Raw genomic sequence first — 17,592 nt, 5'->3', positions numbered from 1 at the left:
CCCGGGGAACCCTGCTACTGCAAAAATCCTTCTCTCTCCCAGGGTCGAGCGGCAAGCTCCTCCGCCCCTGAGACTGCTGGCTGCAGTCCTCAGGGGGACCCCATTACTCCAACAGTCCTTCTCGCTGGTCACACACTCCCAGAGGTTAACTGCCCCCTGAAACCGTCCCTCTCTGAGCCTTCAGCACGCCTGGTCCTCATCATCCCTCCTTTGTTTTACTGCTCCCCAGTCACTTACTGCAAGCAGCGCCATTCACTGGGTGCAGTACGTCCCACCACTGCCACCAGTTGTCACGGAGTCACCGGGCGATGCTCTGGAACTGCTCCCCACCAAGCCAGGCAGGACTTTGGGGAGCCTCCTCTCCCTTGGAGCAGACTTGTTCAGGGCAAGAAGCTCACACAGCTTCACCTCCTGGGTCTCTCCTTGGAGCATTCAGCATCCTCTGCCCCTCCGTGCGCTTCCCACAGCGAGTCCACCCCAACAGGGGTCCTGGGGAAGCCACCGGGTCCTGCACCCCCACTTTGCAGTCAGACGTGACTCTCAGCCAGCCAGTAACACAGAGGTTTATTCGATGACAGGAACAGGGTCTAAAACAGAGCTTGTAGATACAGCGAACCGGACCCCTCGGCTGGGTCCATTCTGGGGGGCAGTGAGCCAGACCCCCAGGTCTGCCCTCCACCCTTGACCCCAGCCAGCTCCAGACTAACAACCCCTCCCAGCCCCTCCTCTCTCCTCAGCCCCTTTCCCGGGCCAGGAGGTCACCTGATCCCTTTGTCTCCAACACCTTCAGCTGGCACCTTTGCAGAGGAGGGGCCCAGGCCATCAGTTGCTAGGAGACAGAGTGCCAGGCATTTAGGTGCACTGGCCCGTTGCTCTGCCAGATACTTAAGAACTGCCATGGGGACACTGAGGCACCAACACAGTACTCAGAGAAAACATTAAGAACTTTCCCAGTTCGTCACATATAGTGCCAAAGGAAAGAAGCTCAAACCCAAGACAACTCCATTTCTACAGCAACAGTTTTGTTACCTGTGTCAACAACTTCTCTCCTCTGCAGAGCTGGTCTAGCACTAGCAGCAGAGAAACTGCAGAGAGAGAAGGAATGCATCCAGGTACCTGAGCTGCAATATTGGTATCCAGTTTGTCGAGTGCCTTCACAGGCACAGGTCTCCTCAAGGCCTTTTGGCTCCGGGGAGCCCCCGATTCTCATGCATGATTATTCCTTGCCTTCAGCATCCCGCAGACTGAGCAGAACATCCCACTCAAAGCAAGGGGACAGGACAAAGACACTGCACTACACACTGTAAGCCCAAAGGAGAAGATGTTGCTACTGGAAAATGACATGGGACACTGAAGGTGTCCTGGAATGGTTCCCCCCCATGTGATTTAAAGGTTTCTTGATTCCTAGCATGGGCTAGAGGAAAGAGCTCCAGGCAGGGAGAAGACAGGCACTCCTGAGCTCTAACCATTGCGCTGACACTGACTTGCTCGATGACCTGGGGCGAGTTGCTTAACTTCCCTCTGCCTCATTTTTCCTTTCTGTAGAAAGTGGATAATATGGACATGCAGGGATGTTGGGAGGATAAATTAGTCAAGGTCTGTGCACTGCTCTGAACATGTCAGTTGCTGTGTACAAGCTAGGTACAATTATCTGGATTGCTTTCATATCACAAGCAAGCTCACGGAACTGAGAAACACAGAGTCTCAGGGAATGTTCCTGCTATTCCCCAAGTTAGACTCACAGGGTAGTTTGCATTCAGTGATTGGCCTCTTAAACAGACTGGACCAGTGTGCTAAAGCATTTTTTTAAATAAAAAAGTAAATTTTCACTCCCAAAAGTAAGGGCTTATCTACACACAGGGTTACATCATTTTTACTTAAGGAGTGATTTAAAACCAGGTTAGTTAAACTAGTGTAAAAGGCTTTGTGGGCACTCTTCTTTTGTTTGAGAGCAGGTTTATTTCGGTTTAGCTTAAGAGAATTAGGAACAGACAGAAGCTTGCCCAAAATAAAGCACAAAATGAGAGTCTCCACACAAGGGGTCTAGTCTAACTGAACCAGTTTAACTGAGCTGACTCCAGTTTGTGTGTAGATGAGGACTGAGAAGAGGAGTGAATAGTCCAAGACTTTCCTGGCCGGACCAGAACCGACAGCTACTGTCTCGTACAGAAAGTGATTCAGTGCTGAACTTATCAATCCACTGGTCATACATATATCTGCAGCATGAAAAGGCTCAACAGAAAGCATTTTGCTGCTTTGCTGACAAATATATTTTCTCCAGTTAATCTTTGGAGCAATAACCCAAGCAGTAAACTCCAGGCAGTTCTCAAAAGCCAGGCTTCGCTAACCAAGTGAAGTAGCTAGCCTTCAGTGGTAGGGAACAGGAAACATGAGCATCTTAACACACCATCGCTTCCTGTTTCAGAAACAGCACAGCTGCTGTGACAGAAAGCAACAAGCCAGAAGGTTCCCACACCAGCACTGCGCACTTTGCCTCAGCAACCTACACCTGTGCAGCATGGTCCGGCGGAACTTTATGCGGTTGTCACCTAGCGCACCAAGCTGCCAAACACGCTGGCGTGACGAGCAACTGGCCAGATCAGAACCTCTTGCGCAACATGCTCTCTTTCATCTGTCTGCATCTTCTCAAGCATCACGGAAGGGAGTGCAGACAAGGAGGTCTGTGCACGTCAATGCTGGAGGAGCTGGCACACATGGCCAAACCAACGGAAATGGTTTCACAATGCACACATGAAGAGATTGTATAGTAAGGGTCTGAATCTCTGCATGCATTACTGCTAGGGGGTGCCCATTCAAATCCAGCTCACAGCAATCGGCCTGTAACTCAGTTTTCATCTGCAAAATGGAAAAAAGAACGAGCTACCTCTCCAGGGTATCTATTGCAGCTAACTGCCCCAACTACTACAGTATCTACGCCCCTCAGAGTCTTTAATGTACGTATTCTCACACCCCCACTCCCACCAGGCAGGGCAGTGCTATGATGTACAGACAGGGCAGAGAGAAACCGAGTGATTTGCTAAAGGTCACATAGAAAGTCTGTGTGAGAGCAGGGAACTGAACCTCTCTCTCAATCCAAGAGGACCCTCCCTAGGAGCTGGACCATTCTTCTTTCCCTGCTGTGAGGTTTAGCTTAGTGCTGCCCATGTAGAGTGCTGAAGAAATATTTCGGCAAGTAACAGATCAAGCCTTGCACAATACACATCAAGAGGGGGATTTTCAATGGCAAAGGGCAGTTAGGGGCCCAGGTCCCACTGAAAGTCCGGATCTCCCCCCAAAACCCCAGTTATGCCTTTCAGAACCTCCCCATAAGTGACTGAGCTGTTCCAGGCTATCATGGCCCAAGCAGCTTTCAGGATAGTTAGCCAGGACCATGACAAATGAAGAAAAACAATGGCCTCGCAGTGAGAGGAGCATGGACTGGAATCTCATGCTTCAGCCCGCAGGGGAGCCCAGCGCCTCCTGGCTAGGGCTACTCACTTGTCTGGGAACATAGGAATGGCCACACTGGGTCAGAACAATGCTCCCTCTAGCTCAGTAGCCTGTCTTCCGACAGTGGTCAATGACAGGTGCCAATGCCAAGTGATCCATCAACAATCACTCATTCCCAGCTTCTGGCAAACAGACGCCTGCTGCAATTAAAGAGAACAGCCTGTCCTACTTAATAACTGTCCTTCTGAACTGTGCCTCTTTGCAAGCCGGTTCTCTCTAGATGCTGCTGCCGTGTTTGCGATTTTACACCTACATCCCAGCAACAGGCGCTTGCTGGGACAGACAAACCTCTCGCTCTTCCAAGAGACTAGGATATAAGGAAATACTAGCCCCAGCCTGAAGTGCCACGGAAGGTTTAATACGGAAACAGCCTTTCTTAGAACTTCTGAATCTAGACATGTGCTTTAACTTGTTATTCCAGCATGTTCAATAAACTATTGATGCTCTCTGACTAATTCTGTTTCCTGCACTTCAGAATTCCTCTGACACCTAAGGCAGCTAAACCATGTGCATCACCCTGAGTGTACGCAACACAGGGCCAGGACAAAGAAATGCTACACAGCCAGCGGCGGCTCCAGGCACCAGCGGTCCAAGCACATGCCTGTGGCAGCAAGCCACGGAGTGCACCCTGTCGGTCCCTGTGAGGGCAGCAGTCAGGCAGCCTTGGGCGGCATGCCTGTGGGAGGTCCGCTGGTCCTGCGGATTTAGTGGCAATTCGGCGGCGGGTATGTCAAAACCACAGGACCAGGGACCTCCTGCAGGCGCACCACTGAAGGCTGCCTGCCTGCTGTGCTTGGGGCAGCAAAAAAGCTAGAGCCGCCCCTGTACACAGCACACTGGTCTGGACCACCAGAATCCTGGGATCTCTTTCTGGTCTCATGTCTAAATGGGTTTGAAGCCATATTGATCTCGGAAACGAAAGCAGGGGCAGCATATGCTGTTTGTTGTTGGCACAACAGACGAGCTTGCATTTCAGTCCACCAGCTCTGATGTCAGATGAAGGGGCCAGCTAGCCCAATACACAGTCTGGGTCAATGTATTTCCTGGTCCTAGGAAAGGCAGCACATTAATTCCCTTGCCCATTTTCACTGTATTTGGTCTTTCAGCAACTATGGGTTTCTACTCAGCACCCGGCCACACTGCAGCTTGGTAACAGGAATGGCCCCAAGAAGCAAGACTGTGTGAACAGGTACACGGGAGAAAGGAAGTTCACAGGGAGTAGGTGGGTCAAATCTCACATCCAGAAGTCTTGCAAATGTTGTTAGTGGCACTGTCTTTTCTAACTGCCCTGTAGAAGGCAGGAGACTCCCCTGCTGGATTTGTCTGATGTGCTGAGCTACTAAAGACCCAGTCAACCAGTGAGTGACACAGGTCAGCTAGCCAATCTAGACAAGCCAGAGGATCCAAGAAGGCCCAGCCAAAGTTTAATAGTTTGGGCTTTAGGGGTTTAAAAGTCAAACAGGCTCCTTTTAGCAATAAATAAACGCAATTCTTTCTAAAAGCCGCATACTATGGGCCTGATTCGCCAATGCCCAGCACCTTGTATCCTCACTGACACTTCTGCAGAATGCATGCAGAGTGGAGGTAAAGCTCGCTCAGATCAGAACAGTAGCATTTTACATTAACTTTCCATAGGTGCAAATGACAACACAAGGTGTAAGGCATTAGGAGAAACAGATCAGTGTCCTTCAGGTCTAGAGATCATATTCTGCTAGTCGCACTTTGGAGGAAATTGCCACCAGGGCAGTTGCCATGCCTCTGGGACTAGCCTGGGGTTTTTGCAAGTGTAACCTGCACCCAGAAGTGAATGGAAGGTGCAAATCAGAGCAGGTGCAGCCAAGCAGCTCACCCTCCATCAGGCAGCTGCAGGGACCCAGATTTGCATCCTCAGTTCACTTGCAGATACAAAAAGGCAAGTGCAACGCACACCAGCAAAAGGCAGGCCAGGCCCCAACCCTGTGGAAAATGAAATCCTGTGTGTTTTATTATATTGCAGTATGTAGATGTATAGCACACCACATGATCGACTGATGCTTGGAGAAGACAGGTCTTTGCTAAAGATCACTGCTTAACTCGTTCAACATCATTCATCTTGATACATGATTCATAAAAAAACTAGGCAATATGCATCAGCATATGATGCAGCAAAATCCATCTAGCACTGTGACCATTAGGTATATAGAGTCCTTCAATTCATCCTTTTAAAATCATATGACTCCTTCAATGGATATGTTAGGTTCTGGGGTGTTCCAGGATGAGTCAAGCTTCAAGAACCTTAATCAGAACAGACAAACCAGAAGTCACTTATGTTAACTTATGGCTATATAAATGCACTGGTCTATGAGAGGGGAAGACAGAGACATGTCCAGTCACATTCTCTCCCGTACTGTGTCCCACAATACAAAGTATTTGCTGTATCAAATCTCATGAGACCAATCATACCAGGAAGGAGAAAAACTGAATAAGCAAATCACTTAAGCACAAGAAAGAAACCCTTTGATAGCAGCAGCAAGAAATCTGTTACACCCAGATCCCAGCCTTCAATAATTACTTTAACACAGTGGCACCAGAACACATAAGGGTGTGTCTATCTCCCGTAGAAGCTTCTCTTTTCAAGGGTTTATTCATTGTCACACGCAGCAGCTGTGCCTGGGAATACGGGAAATCCATTTATCTTATCTTTGTTTATAAATATAAAAGTCTCTCCAGATTTAAGTTACTGGAGAAGGAAAAGAAGCCACAGAGCTCACTCATCTGAGGCCAGATTTTCAGAACAGTTCACTTACTATAGTTTTCAATGGTAGCTACCAGCCCTAAGGACTTTTGAAATTTTGGCCCACATTGTGGGTGCTAAGCACTTGGAAATCCAGCCCTGTGTCTTTTTCCAGCTCTAAAATCTCTTTAAGAAGTTTCATAACCAAAAGATCAGCCCCTTTTCTTGGAGTATTTTCTTTCTTAAATTAAAATCATGCAAGTCGTTAAAACTTGCAAAGCAGCAGCTAAGCATGCAGTGTTTAAATAACTTCTCTGTACTATCCAGGAAGCTGCAGCAGTCTCATTCCTTCCTATGGGAGCTGAAGGGGCTCAGGAGCTCTGGGACAGTAATGCTGATGGTACCACGATTGCTTTATACTACAGAGCAGCACTATGCTGCATGTGGATGGATCGGAGCAGCTCCCAAGGGAACTGAAGGACAGAGCAGCAGCTAGCTGAGAGTAGGGTTTCAACTCCCTCCTTGGTTTTGTGGTTGTGAATCACAACCTCAGCATTAATTAAAACATGAGAGACTCTCAGCAATCTGACTAGGAATTTCCTGCAGAGCTAGCAGTGCTAACTCCACATCAAGCGTGGCTCAGACTCAGCGCACAGTAGGCTCCAGGAGCAGCCTGGTTTCTGGCCAGACTCAGCCATTACCTTTGAGCAGGTTGCAGAAAGGGGATGAGGTAGAGCAAGAAGTTAAATATGGCTTTCCAAACATTTCTCTGACAGCCCCACTGCCCAAGAGGGAAGTGGAGAAAGCCAGTGATAGTAGCGTAACATACCGTAATCTTGCTGGCACGGTTCAGGGCCTCCACCCAGTCCAGTAGGTCCTTTTGATCGCTGGCTTGTAAGAAATAGCGCTGAGATAAAGCATTGATAACTATCAAAGAGAGGAATAAAAAAAAAAAAAAAAGAGAGAGAGAGAGAGAGAAGGGAACCCTAGTCAGTGCTCAGCATGGTTAAACTAATTCAATAATAATACCTTGCATATCAGCAGCACCTCTCAACTTCCAACCCCACAGTACCCTGCAAGCATTACCTATTTCAGCCTTCCACCCACTTGACTGGAAAATATGCAAGGAACCACCACTGAGCTGCAGCCACCTCTGGGGTGGAGTATGGCAGTTGTTTAACTGCACGTTGCCACACTACACAACAGTTCAGGACTGTGCATGAAGAATACCACAATCCAGCTGAAACCACAGAGTGATCTGGAACAATATGAATTAGAATTTAACCAGGGCACTTGTGGTAACATACTTACAAGTGCCCTGGGAGCTGTTATGACCACCAGTGGTAAAAACTACAGTTTTAAGCTTCATCTGCAATGATCAAAGGCAGATCAAATCTGGAACAGGAGTCCCAGGGGAGTCTGGAAAGCTCTCTTGGGACACACAGCCCCTCCTCTCCATCCCCTGACTTCTCAGCTAGTAGGGCCTTCTGGCTTGCAGCAGCTGGGTCAAAGGAAACATTCTCATAGGATTTCTGCATTGAAAACCTTGAGACATTCTGAACTGCACAAGGTTTTGTTCAAACCCAGGCCTCCTCACATTAGCTATCTGCACTTGCAGTCCCCTGCATATGCACTGCTGCGAATACACTCTATGCTGGGGTGTCCCAGCTTTGGAGTACCAAGGAGTTAAACCGTAACACTCCCCTATTTTACCTTCGTAGGCTCATGGGATTCCGTAGCACAGTACAGCAAAGCAGCAAGCTCAGTCATGGCATGGGAATATGCTACCTGCTCTGGGTTTGGTGCTGATTCATGTCTCCTGCATGCAAGTATAGAAAATTGTGCCCCCTCCACCCCCAGCCCTTTGAGACAGGTATGTGCTGGTGCTGCTGTTTCTGCTGCTTTAACTCTGAGGTGAGATTAGTGCTCAGGAAAGTGAGGAACTTTTGTGGCTTGGGTAAAGCCGAGGGCCACCGGGAAGGGAAATCAATCCCAGACCACCTCTTCTTTGCAATGACAGGAATGCAGAAAAATACAATGCATGATGCACTGCAGCACAAGGGTGAATATGGGGGAAAGCTCCATTAGTGCAGTGACGCACTAGGACAAGGTTGCTCAGGCTAGACAACCACGCAGAGCATCCCTGCTGCTGGAGTGTACAGGGAAAAACTGAGGTCCCGTCCTATCCAAAGGATTCTGGATGAAATCCACCCCTGTGCAGAAGAAGCCAGCAAAAGGATAAAGGCACCATTTAGCCCTACAGGTTTCAGAGGGACTTAAGTGGTGCATAGTTCTTTGTGCTGACTGCTCTGTAGAAGTGTGAATTTCACCCTTTCTGAAAACATTCTTCCCTGCAACAAACAGCATCTCACATTTCTGGAACATCTTATACTAATGAACAAAGAAGGCCCATGGATAACTGATGTTTATGAATTCTCATGGTTTACAACAGCCACCTAACCCTCCAGTCTTCCCGTCAGAGATCTGCCACCATGTGAGCTCTGGGCATTTTGGTGTCCCCCTCCCCCATGTGTTACACTCACCAAAACAGAATGGGACTTTCGGTTTTTGTTTCGGGGTGGCGACGCTGACCTGAAGAGAAACAGATTTTTAAAATAAAGCACGTTAGCGGCAGTGAGATGGGGCAGCATCTGCTTCCATTAGAAAGGACACTGTCTTCCATTCTTCAACACTGTAATTAAGGCCGTTTATAAATCATGAGGAGATCAAGCAAGCCTGAGTCAAAGCAAAATTAACATGACAAGTGAGAAAGGCTCATCAGCACATCCTTTCTCACATACCTCCTTAGTCTCCGTTGTGTTTCACTAGAAAATACTGTGCTTTCCTCATCATGGGCCCAAATGTACCTGTGTCCCAAGTAAACATCCCATGGCTGGCGCTAGGTAGAAGAATTGCAGTTGCATTTCTTTGGGGAGAGATGTATATGCATATCTACACCGCTATACGGCTCCAGTAACTGCAGATTTATTTAATGGATGTGGCTAAAACTTTGCATACAAGATCTAAGCCTCTGCTGAAGACGAAAAAAGTACTAGAACCTGGCTAGCAAAAACTGTGCTTTAACATGATTCTGGCAAATGGAGTTAAGAGACTATGTGCATGTTCACACGTGGACATGCTAACAGATGCAGATCACCTAGAAAGGCTCTCTCAGCACAGGGTACACATGCCCTATAGTGGTGTAATTTCTCTTACTTCCACACCAAATCTCTGATGTTGATACACTGCAGTGCTACTGTTTTACTACAACATTGTCTTTGGTGCAAACGTTTTCTTTTGCTGGAAACAGACCATCGCTGAACAGGAAAAGGACTGCTTTGCAGCAAGCCAGGCAAGCCTCTGCGTTACAAAACCACCACAGATATGTGAACAGGCAAAGCGACAGTTGGCCTTTAGAGGCTGATATATCCTGTGTATATCAGAATGAAATGGATGATGCAAGTTCACCAGGGCTGCTACTCACGATGAGGTGCCCCACAGCTGAGTGAGCTCTCAGGAACTCATTCATATCAGATTTAATAGAGACCACGTGTCATAACGAACTCAGCAGCCTCAAAAGAAGGTCACTTCAGAGAGCAGTCTCTCATCTGCTGCTCTCCCTCAACTCCAGTGCCAGCCACACTGCACAACAAGGATGCAAATTCTTTCAGGGGCCCTGCAAGTATGAATTTCTGTTGGACTGAACACACACTCTGTAACACACACTCTGTGGTAATTAAGAAAACTGAAGGAAAATAACAGTGGTTGCTCCCTAAAGAGTAGGAATCATTTATGTAAGAGTAATAATCTCAGGGGCTCCAGGCACGGCCTTTATAGAGTATATTTGTTTTGACAGGCTTCCTACTTCTGAACCAGTCTATAATACTTTAAATATGCTTTCTCAAGTAACCTCCATTTCTCTGGCATGTTTATAACTGGTAGTTAAAGCCACTGGTATAACCCAACCCTGCAGTTTACGACTGAATCCAGCGCTGTAGCAATTTTCATTTAGTCTAAAATATATATAATTTATAAGTGAAGTTCCTTCTGAAATGGGGAAGACTGCATCCCTCAGCATTGATTCATCTGAGTTTAATTTATAAATCATGAATCAGCAGGAGCAGAGATCTGCTGGGTCTTTTTCCAACTACAGTAACCAAAGCTGATTCCAGGGTTGTCAGTTTGTATCCCATCCCACCCCAAGACCCAGAAGATCGAACTTCCAAGCATATAAAGATGGCACATACAGGCCTTAGCTACACTGCTGCTTTACAGCGCTGCAACTTTCTCGCACAGGGGTGTGAAAAAACACCCCTCTGAGTGCAGCAAGTTACAGCGCTGTAAAGCGCCAGTGTAAACAGTGCCCCAGCACAGTAAGCTAATCCCCTTGGGGAGGTGGAGTACCTGCAGCGCTGGGAGAGCTCTCTCCCAGCACTGGTGCCGTGACCACACTTGCACTTCAAAGCGCTGCCGCGGGAGTGTTCCCGCAACAGCCCTTTGGAGTCTTAACTTGCCTGGTCAACAGAGCCACAATATTAGCCACATGACTCTCTGTCAAGGGATTTAAAGCACAAGGTGTGCTAAACAAGCAACATTTCCTACTGTGTATTGTTCCCTGTGCTGTTTTCACCTATATGGCCCACCTTACAGTCTTTCTGGTGGATGCTGTTCTGGCTAATCTGCCTTGGCCCTGTATCACGTGAGCACTGCACAAGCACTAATGAAATTGTAGGAAAAGATGCACAGAAAGACTAAGTGACTCACCCAAGGTTACAAAGAATCTGGACCAGGGCAGAGGTAGGATTTGAACCCAGGACTCCCACACCTCAGCTAGTGCCTTAACCACAAGGCAGTCTCCCTCTGGGAAGAGATTCTCAGTGTTTCTGAACCGGGGCTGCCTGCTGGCAAACACAGTGGCCACCCTGTGCTCAGCATTAGCTCACAACCACCCTTGGGCACTAGTACCTGCTATATTAAGGCGGGGAGTGTGGATACTGGCCCTCTACTCTTTTCTAAAAGTCACCTAGTATATTTAACATTCATTTGGCAGCCCCCGGAAATTAGCAGAAGGGACCTTGGTTGGACAGTGACTGCTCCTGGCACTGCACAGCAGGGACAGCACTGGGCCTGAGCCAAATTTCTGGCATGAGGACTTGAACCCACAACCTTACATCCTAGAGGCGGGTGAATACAACTGAAGGGAACAGACACTGAAGACAGACATGGGGGATCTGATTCTCTACCCCCTTGCTCTCTGGGCAGTCAGTTACACCCGTGCAGAGTACAATATGGGCAAAGGACTCCCAGGGGCCAAAGAAGCGGAGATATCAGGCCCTGAAACACCAACATTGCAGCCAGCCACACAGGAAGAGGAGCAGCACTTGGAGACCCTGCCCTCTAAGGGAGGTGTCCATTCCTCCTGGAGGAGACACACCCATGCTAGCTTTAATCAAGTTAATGGGCTAAAAATCAAAGTCTAGCTGCTGGGATACAAGCAGTGGGAGGGACCAGTTTCCCCGGGTACAAACCCATCTGAGACCACAGGAACATACAGGGGGCGGCCAGCCCCTCCCGGGGCTTACACCACCGGGGCTATGCAGTTACAGTTAGTGCACCAGCTCAACTGGCGCCGCAGCAGGTAGGTGTCCTGGAGCTGGAATTGACGGCTCCGGTTTGAAGCACAGCCAGACCCGAGGCTACATTTACATTGGCGCTTCCCAGCTCACGTGGACGGACAGACGTTAGCTCTCAAGCCAGCCCACTAAAAACAGCAGTGTAGCCAGGGAAGCAGCAAGGGCTGCCAACCCTCCAGGACTGGCCTGGAGCCTCCAGGAATTAAAGGTATAATCTTTAATTAAAGATTATATGTCATGTGATGAAACCTCCAGGAATTTGTCCAACCAGAACTGGCGACCCGAGTCGCAGCAAGTGGCACATGGGCTAGTTTTGCCAAGGGCAAACCCACCAGAACCCGGTGGGTATGTTCTCAGCACAGCTAGTAGCCCGGGCCACCACTGCCCACGCTACCCTAGCTACACTGCACTAGCTCAATGAGAGGGTGGGAGCTGGTATCACTCCCCTAGCTCCAAACGCAGACAGACCCACCTTTACACAGGAGACTCCCACTCAGTTGGGCACGGCTTTGAATCAGCAGCTCATTCAAGTCCCCACAGAAACGTCACGGGAGAGACGTGTAGGAAAAGAGGCACCCTCTACTGAAGCTCTTTGGGACCGGGACTGTCTCTCAACAGCTGTGAGCATCCAGCAAACAGGGCCGGTGCTTCCATTTAGGTGACCTAGGCGGTCACCTAGGCCACCAGGATTTGGGAGGGCAGCATTTTGTGGCCCTCAGCGGCAATTCGGCAGCGGGGGTTCCTTCTGCGCTCTGGGTCTTCAGCGGCAATTCTGCGGCGGGTCCTTCACTCGCTCTGTGACCCGCTGCTGAAGTGCCCCGAAGACCCGGAGCGCGGAAGGACCCTCCCGCCGCCCAATTGCGGCCGACTGGGAGCGTGGAATGATTTCCGCCTAAGGCACCAAAAACCCCAGTGCTGCTCCTGCCAGCACAATGGGCCTGACCTCATCTGGGGCTCTCTAGGCACTCCTGCACTGCACATTAAAGGACCACAACATAACTCCCGAGTCCCAGTGAGAGCATGTTGCGCAGTGGGCGATGTTTACATGACACCTTTTTGCTGATTATTATTTATTTAAACTGATTACAAAGCTGATAAAACACATCGTTATGCATGCGAGCCAGGTTCAATCGGCTGCTGAGCGAGACTGGCACTCTGAGCAATGAAACAGATTTAAAATGCTATCTTCCGGCCCAGAAGTTTCATCTGCAAACAGCTCATGGCTGGGGCATAAGGCCCGATCTGGAGTGTGTACTGGTTGCCCTGACTAAAAGCTTCCGGGTTCTGTGGCTTTGCATTCTTCCTCATTATTGAAATAGCCTCCTTTCTGCCCAGCAACCCTGCTGGCCTATGTGATGTCATTTGACAAAGGAAATGCAGACCTCTTTGCTACACTGAGAGACCTGTCATCGCAGAGCTGGCAGGAATCAGAGGATTTATTTGGCAGGCAATTCCACAATTTCAGATTTTCAAAACAAATAAAATAAATTCAACATTTCCCAGGAAACAAATTTCTGAAAAAAATAATTCATTTCAAGTCAGTTTGTTCCCATTTCCAACTTTTTAAAACGTCAACTTTTTCAATACTATTAAAAAAAACAACAAAAAACCACAATGAGTTTAATTTTGAAAAGTTGTTTAAAAAAACCCCCAAACTGGAATGTTCTATTCCCCAAAATGCCAAGAAGGGATATTCTGACATTATTGCAATGTTTAGTTCTGGGTTTTTTCTAAACAAAATTTCATCAAAATCAATAGGTTTTTCAGAATGTTTTGATTTCAACCAAAAGGACATTTTTGGTTGACAAACATTTTGAAGAACAATATCCTCACCAGTTCTACCCAGTAGTAGCATAGAGCAGATAACTTTGGACTCCTACAAATTGCTGTACTGGGCAGGCTATTAGCTTATTCCTGGTCTGTTTCACCTCCTCCCACGGCAGAACAGTCCCGAGACACCACCCTGGTATTACCTTGGATATATAGGTCAGCGGCAAAGATCCGACAGCTCCTGACCCGAGAGCCAGATTCTGCAAAACAGTCAAGAATGTTAAGAGTTAAACGATAAACAGTCACAAATCAGGTGAGCTAGACTATCACTTTACACATTGTTTATGGAGGGACATCTTAAGAGTTCTGTCCTCACCAACAGTCTCTATGTGTCAGCATTTTACCATGCTGTGAAACCCATCACTATGCTGCAGCAAGGCAGTAAGAGGTGCACTAGTTGGAGTGTAGTTTATTGCATGAGAAAAGTTGTTCTGTTCTTTAACATTAGCCAAGAGGCCAGAGACCATGGCACTGGGCACAGATTACAAAAGAAAATAAAATAAAATTTGCTCTGAACTGCGTTTACAAACGCCACACAATGAACACTGGTCCAAATGGTGACTTGTGCTAGTGCACACAGAAGAGATTCCTGCAGCTCACACTTTTATTCTTATTATTTTAATCACTGTAGTAAATGCCACGACCACTCCAGGAGCTGCCAGCCACAACAGATACAAAACTCCAGACACCTGGCTACTGGGTGAGCATATTCTGCATGACCCTATTTCTAGGATGACAGATATTTTAATCGTTTTTGTTACTGTCTTTACACTGAGATATGAACTGGAATGGGGACCTAATAATGTTTCACACTGACATAGGGCTTTATCATCTCTTCAGGGGTTAAATTGTATAAAATATCATTGGTGTGGGGTAAGAGAGCATAGTCTACACAGAGAAACTGATCTGTTGCAGTATCCTCTTGCAAAGACTCAGCCATAGGAAAGTCTAACAACATACATGAGAGCAGAAAGCATCCTGCATCATTTCATTTCTGACACCCCAATTCAGCAAAGCAGATGCTTAACTTTACGTATGAGCTTATGCCCACTCCTATTCAGCAAAACACTTAAACAGGGGCTTAACTTTGAGCACACACACACGTCTCATTGAAGTTAGAGGGACTCGAGGCGTGTGCTTAAGTGCTCTGCTGGATTGGGGCCTGAAGGTAGATGCAGCTCACACAAAATATTATGCAGATTATACTATTTAGCAAAATGAGAAAGAGGAAGATAGCAACTGCTCCCCACACCCTGCCCCCATTCGATACAGCAAGCAGCAGGCATTGCTGGCTGATACTGACTCATCAGAATAGTTCTGCATTCTAACCACAGCTATGAACTGCCCTAGGAGTAACATCTGGGAGAGTGACCAATCACTGCACCGGGTCAGAGCCAACCTTGAAAAGAAACTGCTACCCCACATTCCACCCCCAGCTTTGGGCTTGCGGCATGGAGCCGAATGGTTCACTGGCTGAGACCAGAAGACAGTCTCGTTTTATTTGTCTTGGATTCAAAGTCTAAAAGGGTGTGGAGGGGGAATTCACGAACACTTCTGACACACGCTCACATGTACTGATAACAGATACCATTCAGTCACATTCTAGCTTCCCTCAGCAAGAAAGCACGGCCTAGACAGTGACCCATCCCACTTGGAAATGAAGGACTGCTTCCAGCTGCACTCAGGCTGAATGCTGCTTCAATGAAGTGACCCAGCACCAGCTGCCCAACAGAGGCCTGATCCAAACACTCTGAAGCCAATGAGAGAGTCTTTCCACAGATTTCAACGGGCTTTGGATCAGGCCCCAGAAGTAGGAAATTCAACCTCAGAGCAGGAAAAGGATATGAGTGAACACTAGACTTAAAAAAAAGAAAAAAGAAAAGAAAAAGAGTGTAACAGACCACCCTCTGTATTTCTTACTGAGTGCGGTACAATATATTCACCTCATGTTGTGGCAAGACAGAATACAAAAAAGCCCAATAGAATCTGCTATCCCTACCACCAGGTCCTTCCTGAGACACTCTTTCCATCCCATAAAGGCATCTCTTCTATGCAACTTGAAGCATCAAGGAAAATTAGTGGTGCGAGATAACGTTTACGGGACACAGCTTCCCCAGTAATAGGCATCAGACAATCTGACACAAACGGACATCCAAAAGGCGACTTTCCATTATGACACCCATGAGATTAATGATGGGATGTTTTGTGCCAAAACAACCAATGATTGAACTGCAGAGAGGATTTCAACTCGCCAAGATCCTGATATTTGCAGTGTTGCTGTAGCCACGCTGGTCCCAGGATCCTAGAGAGACAAGGTGGGTGAGGTAGTGTCTTTTACTGGACTAACTTCTCTTGGTGAAAGGGACAAGAGTTACACAGAGCTGAAGAACTGTATAGCTTGCAAGCTTGTCTCTCTCACCAACAGAAGTTTCAGTAAAAGATATTATCTCACCCACCATGTCTCTCTAGGAACCTGGTAGACTCTTACATGGCAGTTTTAACATCAGAACGGGAAATAAATCATCCCAGATTGCTAAGAAGCAGCGGCGGCTCCAGGCACCAGCACTCCAAGTGCATGCCTGGGGCGGCAAGCCCCGGGGGGGGCGCCCTGTCAGTCCCTATGTGGGTGGCAGTCAGGCAGTCTTTGGTGGCTTGCCTGTGGAAGGTCTGCCGGTCCCACAGATTCGGCGACAATTCGGCAGCGGGTAGGCCTAAGCCGCAGGACCGGCGGACCTCCTGCAGGCTGCTGCCGAATCCACAGGACCGGGGACCTCCTGCAGACAAGCAGCCAAAGGCTGCCTGATTCGGATGGCAAAAAAGCTAGAGCTGCCCCTGCTAAGAAGAACAGGGTTCCAGGAACAAGGAAACTCACTTTTTCCAGCACTGAAGTTGCTGTCTCTGCTCATCTTAACTAGTGAGCGAAGCTGGTGTAATAAAAATAAGGAGAGAGAAAAGTGTAAAGCCAATTAAAAAATGTGATCCCAGTTTCTGGGTTTTAATAGCATATCTGTCTAAATAAAGCCTGTTTCCTCCAATCAGAGACCAAACACAAGCTGGACTGCTAAGGGGTCCAAGGTAACTGGAAAAAAAGATATGTGTGATCAAAAGCCAGCTCTCACTGTGAAACCCCAGCACTGAACTCTTCTAACAAATGCATCTTAAGAGTGGGAGGGGCAGATGCAGCATAAATCAGGAAGTAGAAGCCTTTTTAGCTGTGATGTATGAAAGCCACGCAGATCTGCAACGCTCCACAGAGTGCATTCTGGGACCTCACCTGGGGGTTGTCCATATACCACAGAAGACAATTGGCCTGAGTGTCCAGGATGAAATATCTTCGCAGAAACTTGCCACAGGTCTCATTTTCTTCAATGTCTAGAAACCCACAGATACGATTCTGTCGATCCACATAAGGCATTCCGGGCTTCTTGGAGCATCACCCTAGAAAACACAAATGCCTGCCGGTGAAACCAGGGCACTCCCAACCCCTACCCTAAGCCAGGGCAGTGAAGTGTTCTTTCCCTGTTCTAGGCTGACTTCATATTCACACACACCTCACTTTCCCTTTCCCTCTCTAGAGTTGGGGTGACAGCTCAGTCACCAGGTTTGGGCATGCACGCTAAAGCAGCCGAGCATGAGGAAGAAGATGGTTGGATTGGGTCACATTTGACACACAAGACATTCTGTTCCACTTTCACATTTAACTGGCCATTAGCAGGTTGGTCCTGCTGCACATAAATGGAAACATTTGTGCAAATTCCACCTCCTTGAGGTTGCGCATCATTTCACAGTCCAAACATCAGGAAATTGAACAACGGATACTGAGTATTTAGCTTGGTCTAGAGGCTGAGCTTCTCCCTGCAGGATGGTTGAAGTAGGGAGTAGAAGATTTAGGCCTCAATCCTGGCA

The 17,592-nt window shown here is 47.8% G+C and overlaps 1 protein-coding gene across 3 annotated transcripts in view; it reads right to left on the bottom strand.

Moving 5' to 3' along the window:
- PLEKHA2 (pleckstrin homology domain containing A2) overlaps positions 1-17,592 on the bottom strand; it is a 57,584-nt gene that overhangs the window by 29,699 nt on the left and 10,293 nt on the right. For all 3 annotated transcript variants that reach the window (XM_050940122.1, XM_050940123.1, XM_050940121.1), the window contains exons 2-5: positions 16,961-17,124; positions 13,830-13,886; positions 8,767-8,815; positions 7,053-7,150 (exon numbers count right to left, since the gene is read on the bottom strand). In XM_050940122.1, coding sequence (XP_050796079.1) covers positions 7,053-7,150; positions 8,767-8,815; positions 13,830-13,886; positions 16,961-17,101 — 345 coding nt within the window. In that variant the 5' untranslated portion in view covers positions 17,102-17,124. The remainder of the gene's footprint in view (positions 1-7,052; positions 7,151-8,766; positions 8,816-13,829; positions 13,887-16,960; positions 17,125-17,592) is intronic.

The sequence above is a fragment of the Gopherus flavomarginatus genome, chromosome 2 (assembly GCF_025201925.1).
Source record: "Gopherus flavomarginatus isolate rGopFla2 chromosome 2, rGopFla2.mat.asm, whole genome shotgun sequence".
Taxonomy (NCBI): domain Eukaryota; kingdom Metazoa; phylum Chordata; order Testudines; family Testudinidae; genus Gopherus; species Gopherus flavomarginatus.
This window is presented reverse-complemented; position numbering and strand designations above follow the sequence as displayed.